The sequence below is a fragment of the Bidens hawaiensis genome, unplaced genomic scaffold, assembly GCF_021521415.1.
Source record: "Bidens hawaiensis isolate Kalapana, Puna unplaced genomic scaffold, B.hawaiensis_p1.1 tig00023208_1, whole genome shotgun sequence".
Lineage (NCBI taxonomy): Eukaryota > Viridiplantae > Streptophyta > Magnoliopsida > Asterales > Asteraceae > Bidens > Bidens hawaiensis.
Window position 1 is genome coordinate 67,945 of NW_027493635.1, and position 22,884 is coordinate 90,828.

A 22,884-nucleotide genomic window follows, 5' to 3' on the forward strand; every position below is an offset into this window, starting at 1 on the left:
AAGATCAAATAAATTATGAATTTTTTTTAAAAAACCCTAAAAGATTTATGGTCAATCAAGATTCAACCCCAGAAAACATGCAAGCAAAGATCCAAGAATTTTGAGCTAAATCTGAATCTGGGTAATTGATAATACTTCAAGATTTTACTAAAAACATAAAACCCAGAAAACATGCAAGCAAAGATCCAAGAAATTTTAGAGAGAATTGAATACCTTAGGGCTTAGACTTAACTTATTTAGGTCACATAGTATTTCCCTTACATATATTATTATTATTATTATTATTATAATTATTATTAGCTTTTATATAGCTGTTAAACTGTCATCTTATTATTAATATTATTATAATTAGTTGTAGTTTTTATATAACTGTTAAACTTTGATTTCCTTTATTTTGCTTTATTTTCCTTTATTTTGCTTCATACACATGTACTTAGAGCCGAGAGTCTCTCTGGAAGCCACCTCTTTATTCCTTTGGATAGAGGTACGGTGTGCCTACATCCCACCCTCCCCAGACCCTACTTATAGCTTTGCTGTCGGTGGGATTTTACTGGGCATGATTGATTGATTGATATAAAACCCAGAAGCAAAAGTCGGAAATTTATAAGAAAAATGAATAAAAAGTAATAAGAAGAAGACAAAGAACAACCTCTGAAGCAGGGGCGGACCCACATAGTGTGGATCAGGGTCCCGGGACACCAATGTTTTTTAAAAATTTATTAGAAGCGGTATATTAAATTTTTTGAGGACCCCATAAGATTTAATACTTGGAACCCATACTATTAATGTTGATGTGGTCTGGTGGAAAGTCCCTTGTTTTATCTTTGAAAGGTCATGGGTTCAAGTCTTACAAGGCTCAGTTTTTGGTTTTTTGTGTTAATTTTTAGTGTTAATCAATCATTTGATTGCTAATGTTGCAATGATAACTTTGGAAACATTCAAACACCTCTAAAATACATATCATTGTTTTCAACTTTATGCATGGTTTTCTTTAGAAACATTCAAACACTTTAAAATATCAGTTTTATTTTTCACTAGTTTAAGTTAATGGTTTTCAACACATGCTTATGAAAGGGTGGATCTAGGTTCTATCTCAAAAATGTTTAAGAAAGGGAAAACAAAGTGTTTATGTGTCAACCCGACCCATTTTGACCCGTTCAGGTAGTGATGATTGAAAAGAAAGTTTTATTATGATATTGTTTTTTATTATGTTCTTCGCCTCGACCCGACATGAACAACGACCGACCCGAAAAATTTGAACACCGAAAATATGGGACCCCATTGGCAAAAAATCCTGGGTCCGCCACTGCTCTGAAGCATTTGTGTTATCGCCGTTAGTAACCTCGGTGATGGTTTCATGTGATGTTTGCATCATCGGGAGAAGAAGCTCCGGTGGTGGAGTGCTTGCTGGAATTAATGGTTTATTATTATTAATAATATATTAATATTAATATTATTTATTATTATTACTCACCGGCACCAAAGAAACCCCTTTTTTGTTGTTAAATAATTTAATGCTTTTAACTTTTTGTTTTTTAAGAATATTTTTATCGTGTCATGAATATGGATGTGTACTAGGAACATGAAAAACAAGTGAAATGACAATGTTGTTTTGGAATAATATTCGATGTTCCCATTTTTTTTATTTATTATTTTTTTTACAGATCCTCAAATGAGTTACTGATTAAATTTATTATATTAGGATACACTCGTCTTTTGATTCGAGGAAAACCCTTATCTAAGGCCAATGCCTGTAAGCACCCGCCCGAAGGCACGAGAGTGCGATGAGATAAAACTCGTTCAGTTAAGGATTCAACTAGGGATGAGCATTTTGTCCAAAATACTCGTGCACGTACCTGTACACGTACCGATTTAGCCTATTTGGTATAGGTATTGGTACTCATATTTTGGTGAATGTGGTACATGTACAATCGGGTACATGTACGGGTACGTTTAGTATTTTGTACATGTTTGGAATATATAGGTGCTTAATTGTGATTCTTCATATTAGATATATAAAATAAATTCTCCAACCATGTTATTATTAAACAGTTACCAACGCTTCTTCAATATTAAATAATATAACATCCAAGTCTCGAACCAACACACAAATCACTTAAAGTCGGCGACCGAATTAGAGTTATTCAATGCTATCTTATCATTAAATCGACGGCAAATTTGATACCTATACTAATTTGGTACTTGTCACATACTTGTGCAAGTATCGATACCCAGACTAATTCAGGTTGTTTGTTAGTTGTACTGGTACCAGTTTCAAAATCGTCGAAGATTTGGAAATAATAAAGCAAAGTAGTACAAAAACGGGTACTGTACCGAAATACTCGTAGCCGTACCATACCGAAAAAATCCCAAAGTCCCTTTGTTCCCTAGATTTTACATGGAATCCAAACTCCCTTTGTTCCATGGAATCCAAAGTCCCTTTGTTCCCTAGATTTTACTAAAAGTATTTTTTTTTCTTTTATAGTGAGTCATATCACTTTGTATATGAACATATAAATCTGATATAACATTTATAGCTTTGTTATATAGATTTTATTTTGTAGGGCAACGACTTTCTAGTATTTAGGCTATCGTACTCTTCGAATTTGGAAAGCCTCGGGTTCACGTTGGCTTCATTGGCTTGGGCATTCTCCCGAGAAACCATACCGTCGACTGCCACTTGACAGTCGTGTGATCACAAGAGCAGAATTTACTGGCGTAACACACGGTGGGATGAACACCCAGGTGGGCTCCGAGTTCGAACTGACAACCTTTACACAAGGCCTAACTCAAATATTTTATTGTCAACATCCACCAAAAAATGACAAGTGGGATTCGAACTTGAGGGGATCGTGTATAATCTTTAATCTCTCACCTTCTATGTTCTATTGTTAATTTATTTCTTTACTGAATAAAAAATAATGTCACTTTTTATTTTAAAAGAAATACTATATATCTTGAAATAGATTTTATGAAAAATGAATAAACTAATTATATATTTTAAATATGATCAACTAGTTTTTATCTCCCGTATTATGGGGGTTGTTTTATATTGTTTGTTCTAATATTTAATTATTTTTTAAATTTATATTTTTTTTATTGTATGAAAGTTAATTATAAACTTATTGTTTGATGATAAATTGTTTCACAAATAAATGAAATGTTGTAACCCGGTTTAAAAGCTATATGGTTTTGATGAAACCCAAGACCCGTTTATTTTTTTTACTATAAAATTGGTTTTTTAATTATATATAATATTTATGAAAGTTAATAATATACTTATGGTTTCATTAGACCCAAGACCTGTTTATTTTTTATACTATAAAATTGGTGTATTAATTTAAATAATATATATATATATATTTTTAAAATAAATAAGATATTAATTTTTAATATATCCTATTATATAAGATTTTTAAATCAATAATTTGGTGAGAATAATTTTTAATTTAAGAAGATGTTATAACCCGTTTAAGGAATATCTGGGTTTGGTAAGACCCATACCCTGATACCCATGAATTCGGGTCAAATGCATGAGAAACCTCCATTTAAAAATCAAGCAAATCTGGTGACTCCAAAAAAAGGGGGAGCGACCACATCGCGACACGTAGGATTTTTATGTTTTCGTTTATATATATTATAGATTTTGCATTTATTTAAACATAAAGCATGCACAAAGTTGAGTAAACTCCACCATAGAATTCAAAAATAGAATAACAATAATTTCGAGTAGCCTACGGCGAAAACACGTATGAGATAGATGCGAAATTCAAAGGAAATTACTCATACCTCTCACAACTTATTAAAAAGTGACATTGGGCCCAAAGGAACCCACCCCCTACAATTTAAATGTTATGATATGATCTGGATATTAAAGAAAAACAAATGTTAAAATAGTGGTTTTGTTTTTATCATATATAGTGGACAAGCATATAGCTCACATAATGTAACGTTACTAAACAAGTCAATTTTAAACACCACCACTTCTACAAAACAAATTTTTACTATCTTATTATCTCGGTTATTTGTTTCTCAACACAAAAAAAAATCTCTAAACTAGTCTTTACATATTGAAATGACTAAATTACCATCAATCTCTATAAAACCACTTATCTTCAACCTCATTTCATCATAATGGTCAGTTGACTCCTATAAAAATGTACCATAATCATCAACATGCACACACTTTCATAATCGCTAAGATCTCGCTAATTTGTGAAGAAATCTGGATAAACAAATCCACGTAGTGTCGGGAATCCTACGGTTAGAATGCAAGAACAAGGCCGAAACTATATCAAAATAAAATCTATGAATCTCGGGGTTCAACGCCATCCGAATGATCATAGCCGTCCATGCATCCGGTGCCATTTTCACTGCTTGCCAAAAGTAGAAAAATCCATTAACCACCCTTTTCAAAGTAGCATGCCCCTGTAAAACACAATAAACAAATATATAATAATCAAAATACAGCAAAATATAATAACAAATACATATATTATTCAAAACTAACCTCAGATTCCACTGTAAACCTTGGCTCAAGATTCTCATCAAACATGCAAGAAGTAACTTGATCTTGAAGAAATATATCCGCCACTTTGACTATATCGCGTATGATAAAAAGACGCACACGAAAAGCCTTATCAGATAAGATAAACTTTATAAGATCTTCAGTAGCAGCCACAACCGAATGCATATCGAATGAATTCCCCTCAAGTGGACTCGTTGATGGTTTCTTGGCATCTTTATCAGATTCATTATTCGACTGTTTAGATATTGCTGCCACCTGGACCGACCAAAATGAAAACATTACACGTGTTTAGATATAAATTTACGTGTTTCGACTTTTTGAGGATTAAAGAAGTTACCAAGCGTTCTAGGCGGTTCCATCTTACGGAACCATCATTACGGATGAGAAGTTCTCTTAATATTTTCCGCATGTCGGGACTGGGGTCCACCAGAAGGCGTCCAATGACAAAAGGGTATGCACTTTCAACAACCTTAAATTTAGGGTCCAGTGTTTTTGCGGTCCCTTCGAGTGAGCCGAGTGCCCTAATTACCAATGCGTAATCAGGAGGAAGTGCGAAGTTGAACTCGTACATAACGTCATAAAGTTGGTTCATTATCGCCTGCCAAAACAAAAAAACTAAACCTTTAGATCATTAGCCAAATTTCACAAACACAAACAAATACTATCAGAATATAATATAGTTTATAATTGGAACCTGGAAATCTTGGGACTGTCGGGTGCCATCACCAAACGATACTTTAAGTGCATCAGAAACCAACTGCATATCGACACCTTCCGGAAGAAATCCCAAAGATAGAAAATCATTGGCCAAACCAAGAGAGTCACGATTCACGAAGTGTACAAGCTGATAAAAGATAATTAAATAAACAAAAAGTAACAGGAATCGAAACAGCAAAACTTGCCGAGTAGACGAAAATAATAATAATAATAATAATAATAATAATAATAATAATAATAATAATAATAATAATAATAATAATTACCACTTGAATAAGTCCAACACGGTAATGACGTGGAATATCCCCCATCATCCCAAAGTCAAAGTAAGCAAGAGCACCTTCTTTTGTAGCAACAAGGTTTCCCGGATGCGGGTCCGCATGAAAAAATCCCACCTCGAGTAATTGCATCAGTGAGCAGTACAAACCCTAAAAGGCTAAATTCAGTGAGCAAAACAAACATTCGGGTCCAACTGAACCTTCATGAAATAATGCACTTAACCAAACACAACATCAATTTGCACACAATAGAAACAAAACTTTATACCTTTTCCCTGATGTTAGAAACAAAATTTGAATTGAGAATAAAACAAAAACTAACCTACAACTGATCCCTAGTTGTTTCTACCATCTTATACTTGTGGATTGCTGACATGGCACTAGTTCATGCCATGCTAGCCACCAGAACACATGCCACATTTGCAAAAATGCTTAGCGAAAAAATAAATTTGTTTACAAATTCTAGAATATGATCCTTTTCTAACTTATATTCAAAAACTATGATCCTTTTCTAACTTATATTCAAAATATAAATATTAGATGTCACATCAATTGCCATGTCCATATATACACTAAAATAACAAATAAGATGCCATGTCAGCATATTAAACAGGTCATCCATTGCTTCAATCTTAACGAACTGGCACCTGGTTTCTAGATTCAGTAATAGATTTTAAGTTAGTTACTACTTTATGCCTTATTTACAGCTGGTTGCTAAAAACAGGAAAATGTATTAAGTTACCTTATCTATTAGTTCTTTTCGGTTTAAAGAGGCCGCCTTCAACGCAGCATCATTATTAAGCTTGATACCATCCAACCATTCCATTGTAAGCACAGCTTTTCGTGTATAGTTCCAATAAATCTTTGGAACTTTAACCCATTTTTCTTGCGGGTAGGTGTCTTCCTGTTGAGCTGCAATAATCATCACAAAACTAGCTTTTATTATAATGACACATAAGATGCTGCAATATTATAATTAGAAATCACTTACAGTCACGAAAACCATATAAAGAAGCAAATCGCTCAGCATTTTGTCCCTCGAGTATGTAATCAATTTCTTCAAACATATGTCTGACCTATTTAATCAAAATCTTAAGTCACAAAAATTAACACGAATTTATTGAAGTAAACTTGTTGCGTTTGCATACGACTCACTCACTCACTCACCGTCTCATTAACTGCGACAATTATGTCCTTTCTTGCTTTCGCAAACTGTTTTAACTGACCCCCGATCATGTTAAATAACAAGGCGTCAAGGGTCAAAGAAAGTGACATGCCGGGCCTTTGCACTTTTACAGCTACTAACTCCCCTGTATGCAAATGAGCTGCAAACTTGAAGTAATCACAAAAGCCTATTAGATCAACAAATACAACCGCAAAGTATCTAACTACTTCATTTCACAACCTCAAATTATCTAACCTTTATACACTTGCCCTAAAGATGCTGCAGCAACCGGCTCTGGGCTGATGTCAGCAAAAATTTCTGATATTGGAGCACCTAACTGAGTTTCAATAGATCGGATTGCAACCTTTGTTGAAAATGGAGGTATTTGATCCTGAGAGATAATCAATTTATTTAGCAACTGTAATTTTTAAACCTTAAAGCAAGAAAATTAAATTTCTTGAAAATGTTATAGCTTAAGGCACATGCCTGTAGTTTAGCAAGCTCGTTACGGTATACAGATGGTAATATATCTGGCCGTGTGCTAAGAGCCTGCCCTAGCTGGCAGTCAAAACGCAAGTAAACAATTGATCATATAAGTACATGTAACTTCATAAAAACTAACATTAAAGAGGACTTACCTTGATATAAAAAGGACCCAACCGAATAAGGGTATCACAAAACTGCATCAAACACCGCTCACATGCGTAAGGATACATGAAATGTTATGTCATCTAACTGCTAAATACAACATCTAGATCAATTATTTATACTACCTTTGCTGAACGTTTTTTAATATCATGAATGAAAAAATGGCCCAGAGTAAGCTTGAAGACCTCATATGAAATATAGGCAGCCCTATAGAGTGCCAAAAAAGGGCCAAAACTGTAGTACATTGAGAGACGTTTGGACCGAGAGGTAAGCGCATTTCCGAATTCACTTTCAAGTGATTCTTTTCTTAACTTGGCATACTCTGCTGAGGGTTTTTCCCCATGTACACTAGAGAATCTTGTTGAATAACTATAACATAAGCAAAATTATAATTATAAATCAATACACATAGTCTAGGGCCGGTGTGCAAAGTCAGTTCAGTTCAGTTCGGTTTGGTTTCTATTAACAATAGCCATAAGGGTTCGGTTTTCGGTTATGTTATAGTGACCCTAAACATCTGACCTTCTGTGGTGAAGACGAGTCCCAAATGAACGTGCATTACATAAAGCAGCTGCTGCAATTGAAATTGTGAAATCAGAATAAGAATAATAATAATAAACATTTCAAAACAGATGAATTAATTAATAAGACCGACAGAGTTATCCCGTAAAAAGGAAAGGAATTGCGAATTATATGAATGAAATAAAAAAGAAATGGAAACCTAAGCTAAGCTAAGCGTACCTGTTGTTGTTCTTTTAGAAATTGCTGCGGCAATTTGACGGTTAAAGCGCATTATTATTTCTCATGAGTGGAACAGGAGGAATTGGGAAGAAACTACAGAGGATCGATCGAATAATAATAATAATAATAATATTATGCGAGCGAGCGAGCGAGCAGGCGGATAAAGGAGGTGGGAGGCGGTTGGGTAGGGGCTAGAGGTGGTGACACGTTTCTAACCAGGTGGCTTCCTCTGAGCAGTGACGATGAAACATAAGACGCACCATTCCCCTGATTCTCAAAACAAAAACAAAAGAGATGTTAATTAAGGAGCGATTATTAACTGGATAATGTATATTAGTTGTCCACACCGGACCCTGTCATATTTTACAATACTCTCAGGTATTATGCGTCATGTGGCGCCCAGTTAGAGTTATGGTTTTTTCATAAAAACAGGTTGTAGTCATAACTCTCCACCACCAGACATTATGCGACCCCTTTCCCCCTTCCCTTGGCCTTGCTTCTTCTACCCCCTGGCCGAGGCATCTCGGTAGTATTCACAGCGTCATTATCGCTTAGGTTGAAGTTTCGAGCGTCGGAACGGGGCGTGTCTGGATCAACCGAAAACGATGTTTTAGATTTTTTTACGCGGACCACCTTCGGCTTCGGCATCCAACACCATGCCCCATTTTTGGTGAAACCTCAAGTGGTCTTTCCAAATGCCAAAGTAGTTGAAGCCCCTCCCCCACCCCCCCGACCTTATGTTGACACTCTGTCAACTGTAAGGCCCCGAACCCGGTGACCCTACTTTAGCGTCGGATTTACTCATAAACACAGTTCTTCAAATCAGAGTTTATTAAAACTTTTCGCGGAATATAAAACATCAATCATTTGTTACAAAACATTAAATCTTTTCTTTGATACCATAACACAAAACTTTATATTTAAAACATCTTTACTTCTTTCTTCAGATGCCAGCTGTTCAATCCATGCCGTGTGTCATCCTCATGCCAGCTCACCTGCGTGCATACTAAAAGTCAGCTACGCTGAGTGAGTTCTAGTTAATCAAGCAACTTATCGTACAACCACTTCATACAATATATACGTATCCGAAGACACATAGTCCACTGTCTAACATGCCACTGTTTAACCACTTAATTACCCCTATAGCTTAGCCTCTTAATTACCCCTACAGCTTAGCGACTTATGCCACTATATGCCACTTGATGCCACCTTAATAACGAAGTCACGTATAGGCTTACCCTACCACGTACTATCGTCATGCCACTAACACTCTTACTAGACTCTGCCACTTCTATCACACTATACCACTACTTGTCAACAGCACTCTTTATACCAATACAATATTTACATAATAAGCAAGTCGCATCATAGAATACATACACACTAACAACCACTTGACAATCACTCTCCTTGACGATACGTGCAATATCCGAAGACCGTTCACGCACCGACAAGCATTACATAATAGTTACTTGTATAACATCTATACACTTTCGCACCTAACCTGCTTAACTTACCACTTAGCCTCTTATTTACACCTACCACCTTGCCACTTTGCCACTTTAATAACGTATAACGTTATGCCACTTCGCCACTTAATAACGTAAAGCGTTATGCCACTTTGCCACTTTAATAACGTAAAACGTTATGCCACTTTGCCACTTTAATAACGTAGAACGTTATGCCACTTTGCCACTTTAATAACGAAGGCACGTATAGGCTTACCCTACCACGTACTATCGTTATGCCACTAACACTCTTACTAGACTCTTGCCACTTTTAACACACTCTACCTCTACCTGCCTATTTCACACTTCATATCAGTTCGGTATTTACGTAATAAACCAGTCACATCATAACATTCGTACACACTATCAACCACTTGGAATTTACTATCCTCGATATATAATATTAGTACCTTTATTTTTAACCTGACAGTACGCGCAATATCCGAAGATCGTTCGCGTACCGACAAGCAATCATTCATATCCATCACATATATCACATATGGCATACACTTATCACTTAGGATAAATGTATTAACAACACATCGAGTATGCACACAGCCCCGAAAACATAACAAGGAATGGGGCTAGAAACTCACCTGGACTCTGCTTCTTCCTCTGATATCTGTAAATCCCTTCTTTAACTGAGCTCGGCTGACTGTACAAGTTACACGTATCAATACTCGCCTGATCTAATCTGGTGGTCTGGTATTAGCTTACTTTTACTTATCGTTTTTAATTTATTTTCTAATCGAACTTGGCTTTAGGCGAAGTTAAACCTCAGGCGAACTTGGCTTTAGGCGAAGTTAAACCTTAGGCGAACTTAGCTTTACAGCGAAGTTGTCATCAGGCGAACTTGGCTTAAGGCGAAGTTGTCATCAGGCGAACTTGGCCTCAGGCGAAGTTACCAGTTAGGCGAACTTAACTTTACAGCGAAGTTGCCATCAGGCGAACTTAGCTTGCAGGCGAAGTTCATCAGGCGAACTTAGCTTGCAGGCGAAGTTCATCGCTTTGAAGGCGAAGTTGCCCAGATGAAGGCGAAGTTGCCCAGACAGCCGCTGTTTTAGTTTCTGATCGGCATTTCGAGCGATTTAACACCCTTGCTATAGTTCAATATCACCCACCACGCTTCCCAACCATTTTCGGTCGTTTATACACTAAAAAGTTTGGATCTTTAAACTTCAAAGATCAAGAACCATACCTTTTTGGGCTTGTTTGGATCTCGTTTACTTGCTTAATCACAACCAACCGCTCTCTCTCTCTCTCGGACCTCGCTCTCCCTCTCCTCGGCTGCCGCCGGGGGTTGTAGGTGGTGTGTGTGTTTTGGAGTGTTTTTAGGAAAATGATGGAAAATGAAGATATTTTGGGGTTTTAGGGGATATTTATATCCCTTAAATCCCATTCTTATTTAACCCGTCTCCATTAATCCAACACTAGCCCGACTCATACCAACTCCTACTCTATTATTTATTTCCTGACAACCCGAGTAAACTTTCCCTCTATTAGTAAGTAATATAATTAACATCACTTTGAAATTTCGGGATGTTACATCAACGCATTTTCCATTACTTCCGCATCCGAGACACTGTTACTCCTATGTCGATTCATCCGAGAGTAAACCGTATGGAAAGCCAAGCATTTGGTGTTTATGTCGCCTCATTTCGACAGTAACGAATCTTTTTCTCGACGTGAGTCCCCACCAAGCTCGTGGAACAACTCTATAATTTTGTGCCAAAATACCCCCATTTTTTGATAGTTCGCTAAAAAAAATAAAAGCATTACAAGTTTAATGTTTGTTATAAGAAATTTAAAAAAATATATATGTATTTTTAAAAACCTACTGCATTTGGCATCTTCCGATATCGCGCACCAAGCACGAGCACATAGTACGCACTCGTCGATACTCCACGGTATCACCGTCTTTTTAACCCGAGGTTCGCCGGCGAACTTCTTTCCGTGTTTTCTCGGACGTCCGCGTTGGCTCGAACCGTCAACGGTCTCCGGGACGGGTTGTGTCTTCGGCACGAACTCGACCTCGGGTTGGGTATCCGGGACGGGTTGGGAACCCGAACCGGCAAAAATGTTTGTCGTTGGGTTTTGGAAACCGGGCACCGCATTTGGCATAGAGTTTTGCAAAAATGCAATGTACGCGGCTATTTGCGGGTCATACATATGCGGGACGGGTACGGTTGGCGTCGGGGCGGTAGATTGGTTCGGTTGTGGATTTTGGTTGCCTTGACTGGCATATTGACCGAAACCGAGAATATTTTGGTTGTTGTTTGGAAACATGATGGTAGAAATACTTGAGTAAAAGATATAATTGGTATAGAAGTGGAAGGAATGTGTTAACAAAATGAGTTTGGTTTGTTTATATAGTATAAATATAATTAATATAATTTTTTTTTTAAAAAAACACCCAACGGCTCCAAGTCCCCCACCAGCTCTTTTTTTTTATTTGTGTGCCATTTCTAGCGTTTTAGCCATAACGTTCCAAAAAAAAAAGACAAAACGCAGGGGGGCGGTGTACCCCCCGCGTTATCCTCCAAAACCCCCACACACAACGCACCACTACGGATGGTTTTATCATAAGATGAAAATTATTCTGATTAAAAAAGGATTCAATACATTAATCATTTATCATATATAATATGTATATTTTTAAAAACCTTAAACCACAATTACACTCATCTGCTCATCCCTCTCCCTCAAGCCATCTCCACCACCACTGATCCACCACTCGCCAGCATCAGCACACCTCCTTCACCATCACCTAAGTCGACAACGAGGGTACGTCAACTTGCCAGAAAAACACGAATGCAAAACGCGAATGCTGCTCCTATGTTTCACAGGTTTTGTTTTGTTTTTGACAAGAATTAAAATTAAAATTGAAGCCAATTGATCGGTTAATCTTTAAATTCGATTCAATTAGTTATTAATTTGAAGCTCTGATCGATCACTTTTAAGTTTTGAGTTTGGGGGTTGGGTTTAACCTTGAATGTATTAGGATTTAAGCCTAAACATTTTAGGTTTTTAGCATGAACATTTTAGGTTTTAAGCCTGAACGTTTTAAGGTTTAATCTTGTAAGTTTTAGGGTTGGGAATTTGGCTTGAACGTTTTCGGTTTTTTAACCTTAAACGTATTTCGCATACCTAATGTACGTTAAGCAATTATTGTATGGTAACACACCCCAAATTAGTCATACGTTTGGTAGGACTTTTAGCAATTAATGTCAGTTATTTCTTTGTCGGTAATCTATGGCATCCGGTCCGTGTGATTAGTGATGTGTGCACAGTGTGTCATTGATGTTTATTTTATTTTTTCTTGTTTAAAAGGTATTTTTTATAGATTAGTCGTTGACTTATTGAAGTATAAATTTGATCAAAAATTTTAAATTTTAAAAGGAATTTATTGTTTTATGATGTTATAGTTTGTTTGTCTTTACTTTTTTTTATTATTATTATTATTATTATTATTATTATTATTATTATTTTTGTTATAAAAGAAACCAGATTGATACTTTATGTTTGTTAAAAAAATTCCATGTTTAAATAAATGCAGATGGTGTCTTGGTGATTTTGTTATGACCAAACCGACCATTTTGACATGTTTGAAAGCAGCTTATTTTGAGCCAGGCCTAATTCATATTCTCTAAAATAGTTACTTGGATGATAACTTCACCTAAACTTAACAACTTAAGCATAACACGTGCATTAGTCATGATCAATAATAAGTACATCATCACATATGTGATTTTCAACTCCGCTCATCATAATAAAACTATACATAAATCATGGACTAATTGATGCAATGGTGTGGTAACACATTTTGGTTATCAAGCAGTTGGACTGTTGTATTCCTATCATAAAACCAATCACCAACCGCCTCCGCAATAGCCTGTGAAAAAATGCATGTTAGAAGATGGATTGAGATAGAGGCTAGATAGAACAATGATGCATCAAAGATAGCCAGCCATATTTACCTTATGATTCAGTTTTGAAGAAGGATTTCCTAACCATTTTGTTTGATATTCACATTGACCATGAGTAAAACAGTTGTTAACAAACCATTCTCTTCTTGATGTACCATTTTGAGCCACCAAAAACGCTTCTAAGAACTCCGATCTAAAATCTAAACGACAAACAAGGCAACAAGCTAGCTAGTGTCTTCTATGAAGTAACCAAATGCGAAAAAAAAGTGAAACAAATGAGAATGATATCGACCTTGTAGCTTTTGAATTTGGTCAGATGAACACACGTTTATATCTTGCTTGCACTTGGCGAATTGTCCACTAGGATCGGCTTGTGGCGTGGCAAAGATGTTTTGTACCTTAAATTCAAAGAGTCACAAGCATAAGATGTAATCCGGTGATCTCAAATCATATATGGTATAACACATTGAAGCTAACCTGGAATGTATCATAGGTTGAGTGCTGAAGAGGTAGGTCCCAACAGAGCCTAGTTGGACCCGCAAGACTCACCTTGAACAGGGACGTCTGCGCAGAAACCAACTGGACCCGCAGGACCAACCATGCTCAGGGACGTGACGTCCTTACGCGCAGTACGCAAGCTGTTCCCGCAGGAAATGCCTCCCAATGGTGAAGGACTCCGCCTGTCCCCGCAGCCTCGGATACAAGCCATTAGGGAAGGCCACCCGCGCAGCAAGGCTACACGCACAAGGCACTTAGCTCTCGATCATTCAGTGTCACCTGAAGGAATGAGCAAAGCCTAGAACAATCCCGTACAAGGGCGGGAGGGGGAATACTCCCGCCCAAATAAGCCAGTCCGTACGATACAGGAAGATCTTCTGTACTGTACCTGACGAGGTATGGGAAAAAGATCTGACTAAAGATACGACAGCTTATTGACAACAGTATGGCGAGCAGCATGCTCCTGTACTGTGTCACTATTAGCCGCTGCCTACTCACCAACTCCTGTCATACCACGTGCGTAGCCGGCAGTTGGTGGAAAAGGAATGGTATACAGCAGGCCTGGTCACTATCAGCCGCTGCCTACCCACCAACTACCAGCAGGGCACGTGCGTAGGCTACTGTTGGTTGAACAGGAACACTGTTGCAGCCGACCACACCTCCTTGGAAACCTACCTTCGGCTATAAATACCACAAATGGTATGACCATCTCATCTTATCTTGTATCATCATATTATACCTGATATCTGCTCTAGCAATCTCTTAATATACATTTATATTTAAAGAGCAATCTAGTCTGATTCTCACGCCGGAGGGTGGTCACAAGGAGGAACCCCCCCTTCTCAGTGACAAGCTCACGGTGTCTGTTTTGCAGGTAATCAGAAGAACCATCTTCTCTGGGTCTAACCCCTCGTGGGAAACATCTATCTAACCCCCAGGTTATCCGTAATCTGCCCAGGGTTCACTTAGTGTTTCTTCATTGGCGCCATCCGTGCATAAAGCTAGAACATTTTTCTCCAGTTTTTTCAAACTTCTAAGATGGTTAAAGAAACTCCGGTTACCACAACCCCAGCTACTGGGGGGAATACCGGCAACACAGTCCTTACAAACACTACCCCGGTTACCCAAGCCGGAGCAAGTGAAGTAAATTTTACGAACACTACCCCAGCTGGGGCAAGTGCAGTAAATAATCGCCCACTGGGATTTACCGAAACCCAGTTTGAGAAACGAACAAGACTCCCCCGCCAAACTCTCGATGAAGTTAAGGCATGGGCGGAGGCACGTCAAAAGGAATTCCAGGCTGAGTTGGACGAACGCTTGCGTTCCGTCCAACAGGCTGACGAATTCGAAGAATACTCGGAGGATGACTTGGAGGAATCCGACTCCGACGCGAACCCTCGCCATAGGGTAAAAGGGAAGCGTAAGGAAACGAACTCCCAACCGAGAAGGCATTTTGGACAAGCCTTCAAACCAAAAAACACAGGTGGAAGTCCACGCGACTTCTCCAAAACATTCAGACCAAGCGTTGCAAATGCGGGAACGTCCAAATTTGCAAGGGACATTGCGGAAGCAATCGCCCCAAAAAGTGCCAAACAAATGTCAAGCATAGGCACATATGATGGTATATCTGACCCCGATGATCATTTGAACAGATTCATAGCGGGGGCAACCGTCAGTAGTTGGACGGAACCTACGTGGTGTTACATGTTCCAAATGACGCTGGTGGGGGCTGCTAGAGCGTGGTTCGATCGTCTACCGGTCAACCACATCTACGACTGGGCAGACTTCCAACAGAAGTTTAGCCAACACTTCAGCCAGCAAAGAAAGTATACCAAGGAGCAATGGACAATCCTCAAATGCATTCGAGAGAAAGATGAATCTTTGCTGGACTTCATCACTCGCTTCAACTCGAAGAAGCTAAGTCTGGGTAACATTAGCGAAGATCTTGTTCGCGCTGCTTTCATACAGGGCGCGAACGACCCAGAGCTCATCCGCACCTTAACAGGTAAAGATGGCATGCCATCCACATGGGATGCCATCATGACAGCAGCTAAACGCTTTGCGGAAACGGAGAAGCAACTGGGTAGAGATCTCCCACAGAGCACAAACCTCTACACCCAGAAAACAAGGGAAGACAACGTCCTTACCGCCCGATTAAACAAAAAGCGAAAGCTAGGCATTTGGCAGTCAAGGGTAAACTTTGACACCTCATCCGGCTTACAACATCGGTTGGGCGGAAGGGATAACGTACAGTCAAACAAGAACTCAAGATGGACGCCGCTCACTAAAAGCGTCACTGAGATATTCGCCACCGAGGAGCTCCCATGGCCAAAGCCTCAAATAATCCGACATCGTCACAATGCTGATCGGAGCAAATACTGTGACTTTCACAGAACAAAAGGCCACAACACTGAAGAATGCATAGACGTAAAGGACATGGTCGAAGCGTTTGTCAGAGATGGGACGCTCGCGCACCTCGTGGCGCAATGAACGCTGAGCAGTCTGATGCGTGTAGAACCCCAGCAGGGGAAAACACGAATAAAATTCCAGCTTCAATGTGGAGACTACATGCTGCGTAAAGAACGAGATCCCGAACCAGGTGCGTATCGGCTCGATGGCACTCCCATCCCAACAACATGGAAGGGAGCTCATTTACACAGTTTGCATGTAAATCAATTCCAAATTTGTAAAGGCCAAGAGCCACTTCTAATGGAAATGATTCTCCTTAAAACATCGATGCTGATAATTTTACATTTATACTTTTAACTCAACACGAATATGCCGGTTTTCACCGCATAATTACGTGAAAAGTCGTTGCATGGGGAAGGCGGCATAACCCGCATAAACCCAAAAAACGACAAACCTTCACGCAGGTCAGTTGAAGGGGAAAAGTTTAGTTATCCCACTAAATGAAAGTGCCGGTCTATCCGCATGAATCATGAGAGGAAACTGAACACTAACCTATCAACAACCAAGCGTCGAACGGTTAACTTATTCAACACTAATATGCCGGTTTTCACCGCATAATTACATGAAAAGTCGTTGCATGGGGAAGGCGGCAAAACCCGCATAAACCCAAAAAAAGACAAACCTTCACGCAGGTCAGTTGAAGGGGAAAAGTTCAGTTATCCCATTAAATGAAAGTGCCGGTCTATCCACATGAATCATGAAAAAGGGAACTGAACACTAACCTATTGACAACCGCGCGTCGAACGGTTCAAAAGAAAATTTCTAACAAAAGGATGAAGAAAACCTACACGCAGGTCAGATATAGGTAAAGTTTAGCCATCCTACTAAGTGCAAGTGACGGTCCTACCCGCACAATCACGAAAGTGGAAGCAAAACTTCACACCAATTATCTGCCACGTTCAAAGGTTAACTTATCCTAAACACTTAGAAATTTCATAAAAAGATGAGGAAAACCTACACGCAGGTTAGATAAAGGTAAAGTTTTGCCATCCTACTAAGTGCAAGTGACGGTCATACCCGCACAATCACGAAAGTGGAAGCAAAACTTCAACCTATTATCTACCACGTTCAAAGGTTAACTTATTCTAAAACACTTGGAAAGTTGCTAATTTAAACTAAAGTATGCAAGTCATACAACGTTTACAAAGCAAGGAACCCAACGAAAGTAGCGGTCTTACCCGCAAAAAGATTTATATTTCACAATGGTTGATTACAAGAATGGCCGGGTAACTACCCGCCTACAAGAAAATAAATCTATACAAGCTAAATCTATCCTAGCAGCGGGAAGGGATCTTCAGGATCAGGCTTCAGGGCCACTTCCACTTGGACCAGCCACATCAGTAGAGCGTGGCAGTTCAAGGAAAGCTTTGAGGATAGCTAGCCCATCATCAGCAGCAGCAACTTCGTTTACCTTCTCCACCACCGGATGCGGGAAGGCGGCGTATTGATTTACTGCTTGGTCATATATGGCTTCAGTATCTACATCGAATAAAGGGAAGTTGGAAGGCGGGATGCCTTTCTCAACGAACCCTAGACCAAGCAGGAAGCCGGCCTTTTCCCCATCCTCGTGAGAAGCGTTGAGGGCTGCGCTCATAGCATCGTCGTAAGATGTCTCTGAGAAGACCCGATGCACAACCTACAAAGAAAAATACAAGTGTCAAAACCTTTTCTATTTACAAAGAAAAGCGTAAAGACATGAAAACATACCTGAGACAACGCTTCTCGAAGAAGCCATTCCTTGGCAACCAGAGCTTCTTGGAGGGCAGCTTGAGCTTCGTTACGGGCGCGTTCGGCTTCACTCTTGTTGAGGTTGGCAAGCAACACTTCTTTAGCCGCAGCCTCTTCGACGCCCTTTAGCTTACGCTCGGTATGGTCAAGCACCCCCCTCTGGTCCAAGATTTCTTGAAGCTTCTTAGCATCCTCCATCGCCAAGGCATCATGAGCCTGCTGGAGAGCCTCTAATTTGGCTTTAAGTTCTTCATTCTCCACGCATAGAGGCTCAGCAACAGCTTCAGCCTTGGTGGCCCTCTCGGTTGCGTTCCTCGCAGTTTCCTTAGCCAGCCGAAGCTGTTCATTAACAGCTTGGGCAGCCTTGGAACGGGCCTCGAGTCGAGCCTGAACTTCAACCTCGAGGGCCTTGAAGGCCTTTTCCTTCTCCGCAGCCACTGCGATAAGTTTTTGGTTCTCCTCCCGGACAGCCCGCGCCTGAGCTTGTTCTTTAGCGCGAGCTGCTTTTAACTTGTCGTTTTCACGACAAAGCAGCTCGACGCGCGGCTGCATCCGGGCGAGGAGAACCCGAAGCTCATTGGTTAGCCTACCCTCCTGGTAGCTAGCCATGGCTTCCCCCAACGCACCACTAGGAGCAGCGTGATGAGCCCATTCCACGCACTCCACAGGGGTGCGAAAGGTTGTTCCTCGGCGAATGTTCCATCGTGGAACATACACTTCATTGGAATCCGACACTGCAAAAAACAAAAAGCAGTTAGGAAAAGATGATAAAAAATATATGTAAAAAAAAAAATGGGCCAAAGAACCCTACGCACCTGTAGGGTCAATAACAGGCCGATAGCCGCCGAACCCATCACCTGAACCCAAAGGAAATCCATCCAAGAGGTCAGGCAGATGGGAAGGTGGCAAAGATTGGCGAGAAGCCTCATGCGTACCTGATGGACCGGCCGTCGTTGCCGGTGGCGGGGGCATGGTAGCAGCCGCCGCGGTCGCCGCCGCGGAATCCGCAGCAATAGTAACCGCCGGCTCGGTGAAGGATGCTGTAAAAATCGCGCTCAAGGCCGGCGGTGACGTCATCTCGGCTGGAACAGTCGGCTCAAAGGAGTGAGCAACTGAACCAGCGGGCGCAGGCGCAGCCGCCTGGGTCGTCGCCTCAGGTAGGCTGACCGGGCCTACCGTCATTGGCGGAGAGGTACTCCTCTGCGCTCCACCCTGGAATGCGTCAACATCCACGCCTGCGTAAAGATGATAAGTGTTAAAACGATATTAAACTATGAAGATAAAAGAAGGAAATTTGTACTTACGGGTTTTCTTGAGCCTGAAGGTACGGAGAGGCGGGGACGAACCCGATGGAGCCGGCCTCTTTGCGCCGGTCACCGTCGTCTTCTTAGGCTCTCCGGAGGTGACAGTCGCAACCTCCGGAGCAGTGGTCTTATCACCACCGGGATTCCCCGCCACCTCTTCGCTCTCGGTCTCCGAATCAGACCGAGGCGCTTGATCGGCAGTGGAGGCCTTCTCCTTCCCCTTCCCACCGGCAGCCTTCTTCTTCCGCACCAACGGAGGACCATCTGCGGATTCCTCATCAGACCATACGATTAAAGGAATTCCAGCAGAGGTTTCAACATTGAGGGGTCGAGGGTTGAAGAGCGCCTTACCTGGCCGCCTGGCGCTCAGGATCTCATGGCCTTGCGGATAGACCTCCACGAACCGATCTACCGTTTGTTCGAGGATGGGCAACTCGTTCTCGTCCAGAGCGCGAGTACCCATCCTGGCGGGACCGTCAGCCTCCCGCGGATTAAGGAGCGACTGCAGGTCGTTCCCCTCTGAAACAAACAAGGAAAAAGTTAGAAGCAATTCAGAATCAACAAAAAAAACAAAGCATACCGTAAGGAACAGAGTTTGAACCGTATTCGAGGACGATTGGGACCTTTTGCGCATCCGCCGCCTTCCACACCCGGCTCATCCCCAACATGACCATCCCGGACTCCGCAAACCGGTAAACCGGAGATTGGACCCGAGATATCTTCGAGAACCATTCCGCCTCCTGGTAGTTGGAGGCGTGAAGGCTTGGGAGAGCTTGCCCATTCTTAAACTTCATGGCAAGGGGAATGGCGCGAGCGGATATGAAGAAGAACTCCCGCTTCCACGAGCGAAGGCTGCGCTCGGTCGCGCAAATCTTCAAACCCTTAATCCGGGTTGTCAACGTGTACCACCCCTGGATGCACCTCCAAGTGTAGAAGGTCATCAGGCGGTCAACGTAGGGCTCAACGCCCAAAATCCGGCACACCCACTCGAAGTGGCGAATCTTGGCGATCGCCATGGGGTGCAACTCGGTCAAATGAACACCGTGCCTCTCGAGGACACGGTAAACAAACTTTGTCAATGGGAACCTAAGATTCCCATAAACAAAGAATGCAGCATAAACCCCGATCTTGCCTCTGGGTGCATCGTACACGGTATGATGGGGTTCAGGAAACTCAGGCTCGAGAGACTCGAGCATGAACTTCCTGACGACATACCGGTACAGATCGCCAGGCAGAGCACACTGGCACTCACCAGCAGTACTCTTGTCATCGGCTGTGGATTCAACATCACGAGACGACATCTGGTGAAGGAAAGAAGAAAACGATTTCGGGAGAATGCTTGCCTGAAAAGGGGAGTATTCGCCGGAAATCGCTTAAGAGATGAAGAGAAGAGTGAAAGTGTGGATTACAAAGAACCCTCTCCCCCTTTATATACTAATCGCAATTAATGCGATGAAATTAATGCGGAGGAGAGAGAAATCGAAGGTGCAATGAAACTATGACACGTGGCAAAAAGCAAGCTGGCAACAGCTGTTGACAGGACGCGTACCATTAATTTCGCGGCCATGCGCCCGAAAAATAGCGCCCACGCGCCTGAAAAAGCGTCTGGAATGACCATGTACTGTCACGTCACCATAACTTCCTGCACGTCCTGACACAGTCAGAAGAAACCGTCGCACGACGTTTCAGATGTTTGGACTGTTCTTATCCTTTCACCAACCTTTCGAATTTCAAAATTCAAAATTCAAAAAGATTAAAAAGTAAGCGGGAAAATACCCCTTACCTTGGCAAACAAGTAACCATAAGACGGATGCGGGTACAGTGTTAAGGCAAAACCCTTCACATACCTAGCACCCGCAGGGAATTGAAGCCAAGTAAACCTTGGCGAACAAGTAACCATAAGACGGATGCGGGTACAGTGTTAAGGCAAAACCCTTCACATACCTAGCACCCGCAGGGAATTGACGCCAGGAATACCTTGGAAGTAAAGTAACCGTAAGACGAGCGCTGGTACAGTGTTAAGGCAAAACTCTTCACATACCTAGTGCTCCTCTGGGAATTGAAACCAAGAAGGATCTTCTGGGCAATGCTTGCGGAAACGGAAATAACATCCCCGCATAGCGGGAACATCGAGTACTACGTTGTTTGAAGCTCCAGGATGGAATTGGTGGTTTTAACATAATTGATCACTATGTTCAAAACTACCAAAACCTCATGGAGAATCCACACAAGTAGGACTCAACGCTCCTGACTTGCGAGGAGGTTACAGACCTACCCGCATCATACCCAAAGACCAAGCAGGAAACTCGGGAATTTCTGCAAGTGACAAGGACTTCCGCGGGAAGAATCCCCATGGAAAACCTTAAAAAACCAATTTCAAAACCCTTTGCTTAAGTCTAAAAGTTCACCTCACTTTATTAAACACGCATGAGAAGAACATTGGACTGGGGGGACTTGAAGAGGTAGGTCCCAGCAGAGCCTAGTTGGACCCGCAAGACTCACCTTGAACAGGGACGTCTGCGCAGAAACCAACTGGACCCGCAGGACCAACCATGCTCAGGGACGTGACGTCCTTACGCGCAGTACGCAAGCTGTTCCCGCAGGAAATGCCTCCCAATGGTGAAGGACTCCGCCTGTCCCCGCAGCCTCGGATACAAGCCATTAGGGAAGGCCACCCGCGCAGCAAGGCTACACGCACAAGGCACTTAGCTCTCGATCATTCAGTGTCACCTGAAGGAATGAGCAAAGCCGGGAACAATCCCGTACAAGGGCGGGAGGGGGAATACTCCCGCCCAAATAAGCCAGTCCGTACGATGCAGGAAGATCTTCTGTACTGTACCTGACGAGGTATGGGAAAAAGATTTGACTAAAGATACGACAGCTTATTGACAACAGTATGGCGAGCAGCATGCTCCTGTACTGTGTCACTATTAGCCGCTGCCTACTCACCAACTCCTGTCATACCACGTGCGTAGCCGGCAGTTGGTGGAAAAGGAATGGTATACAGCAGGCCTGGTCACTATCAGCCGCTGCCTACCCACCAACTACCAGCAGGGCACGTGCGTAGGCTACTGTTGGTTGAACAGGAACACTGTTGCAGCCGGCCACACCTCCTTGGAAACCTACCTTCGGCTATAAATACCACAAATGGTATGACCATCTCATCTTATCTTGTATCATCATATTATACCTGATATCTGCTCTAGCAATCTCTTAATATACATTTATATTTAAAGAGCAATCTAGTCTGATTCTCACGCCGGAGGGTGGTCACAAGGAGGAACCCCCCCCCTTCTCAGTGACAAGCTCACGGTGTCTGTTTTGCAGGTAATCAGAAGAACCATATTCTCTGGGTCTAACCCCTCGTGGGAAAC

At 41.5% G+C, this 22,884-nt stretch overlaps 2 protein-coding genes across 2 annotated transcripts in view; one reads left to right on the forward strand and one right to left on the reverse strand.

The window, feature by feature from the left end:
- LOC143567066 (uncharacterized) overlaps positions 1–22,884 on the forward strand; it is a 233,285-nt gene that overhangs the window by 8,149 nt on the left and 202,252 nt on the right. The gene's annotated exons all lie outside the window — the stretch shown is intronic.
- Positions 3,921–8,129, reverse strand: LOC143567063 (uncharacterized). The gene is made up of 14 exons (XM_077053583.1): positions 8,078–8,129; positions 7,859–7,910; positions 7,462–7,705; positions 7,327–7,368; positions 7,175–7,246; positions 6,944–7,079; positions 6,691–6,848; positions 6,515–6,599; positions 6,266–6,435; positions 5,512–5,673; positions 5,223–5,372; positions 4,866–5,126; positions 4,511–4,783; positions 3,921–4,428 (listed from the first exon to the last, which is right to left on the reverse strand). Exons 1-14 carry the CDS (start codon positions 8,127–8,129, stop codon positions 4,198–4,200), a joined length of 2,088 nt encoding a protein of 695 aa, XP_076909698.1. The 3' UTR covers positions 3,921–4,197.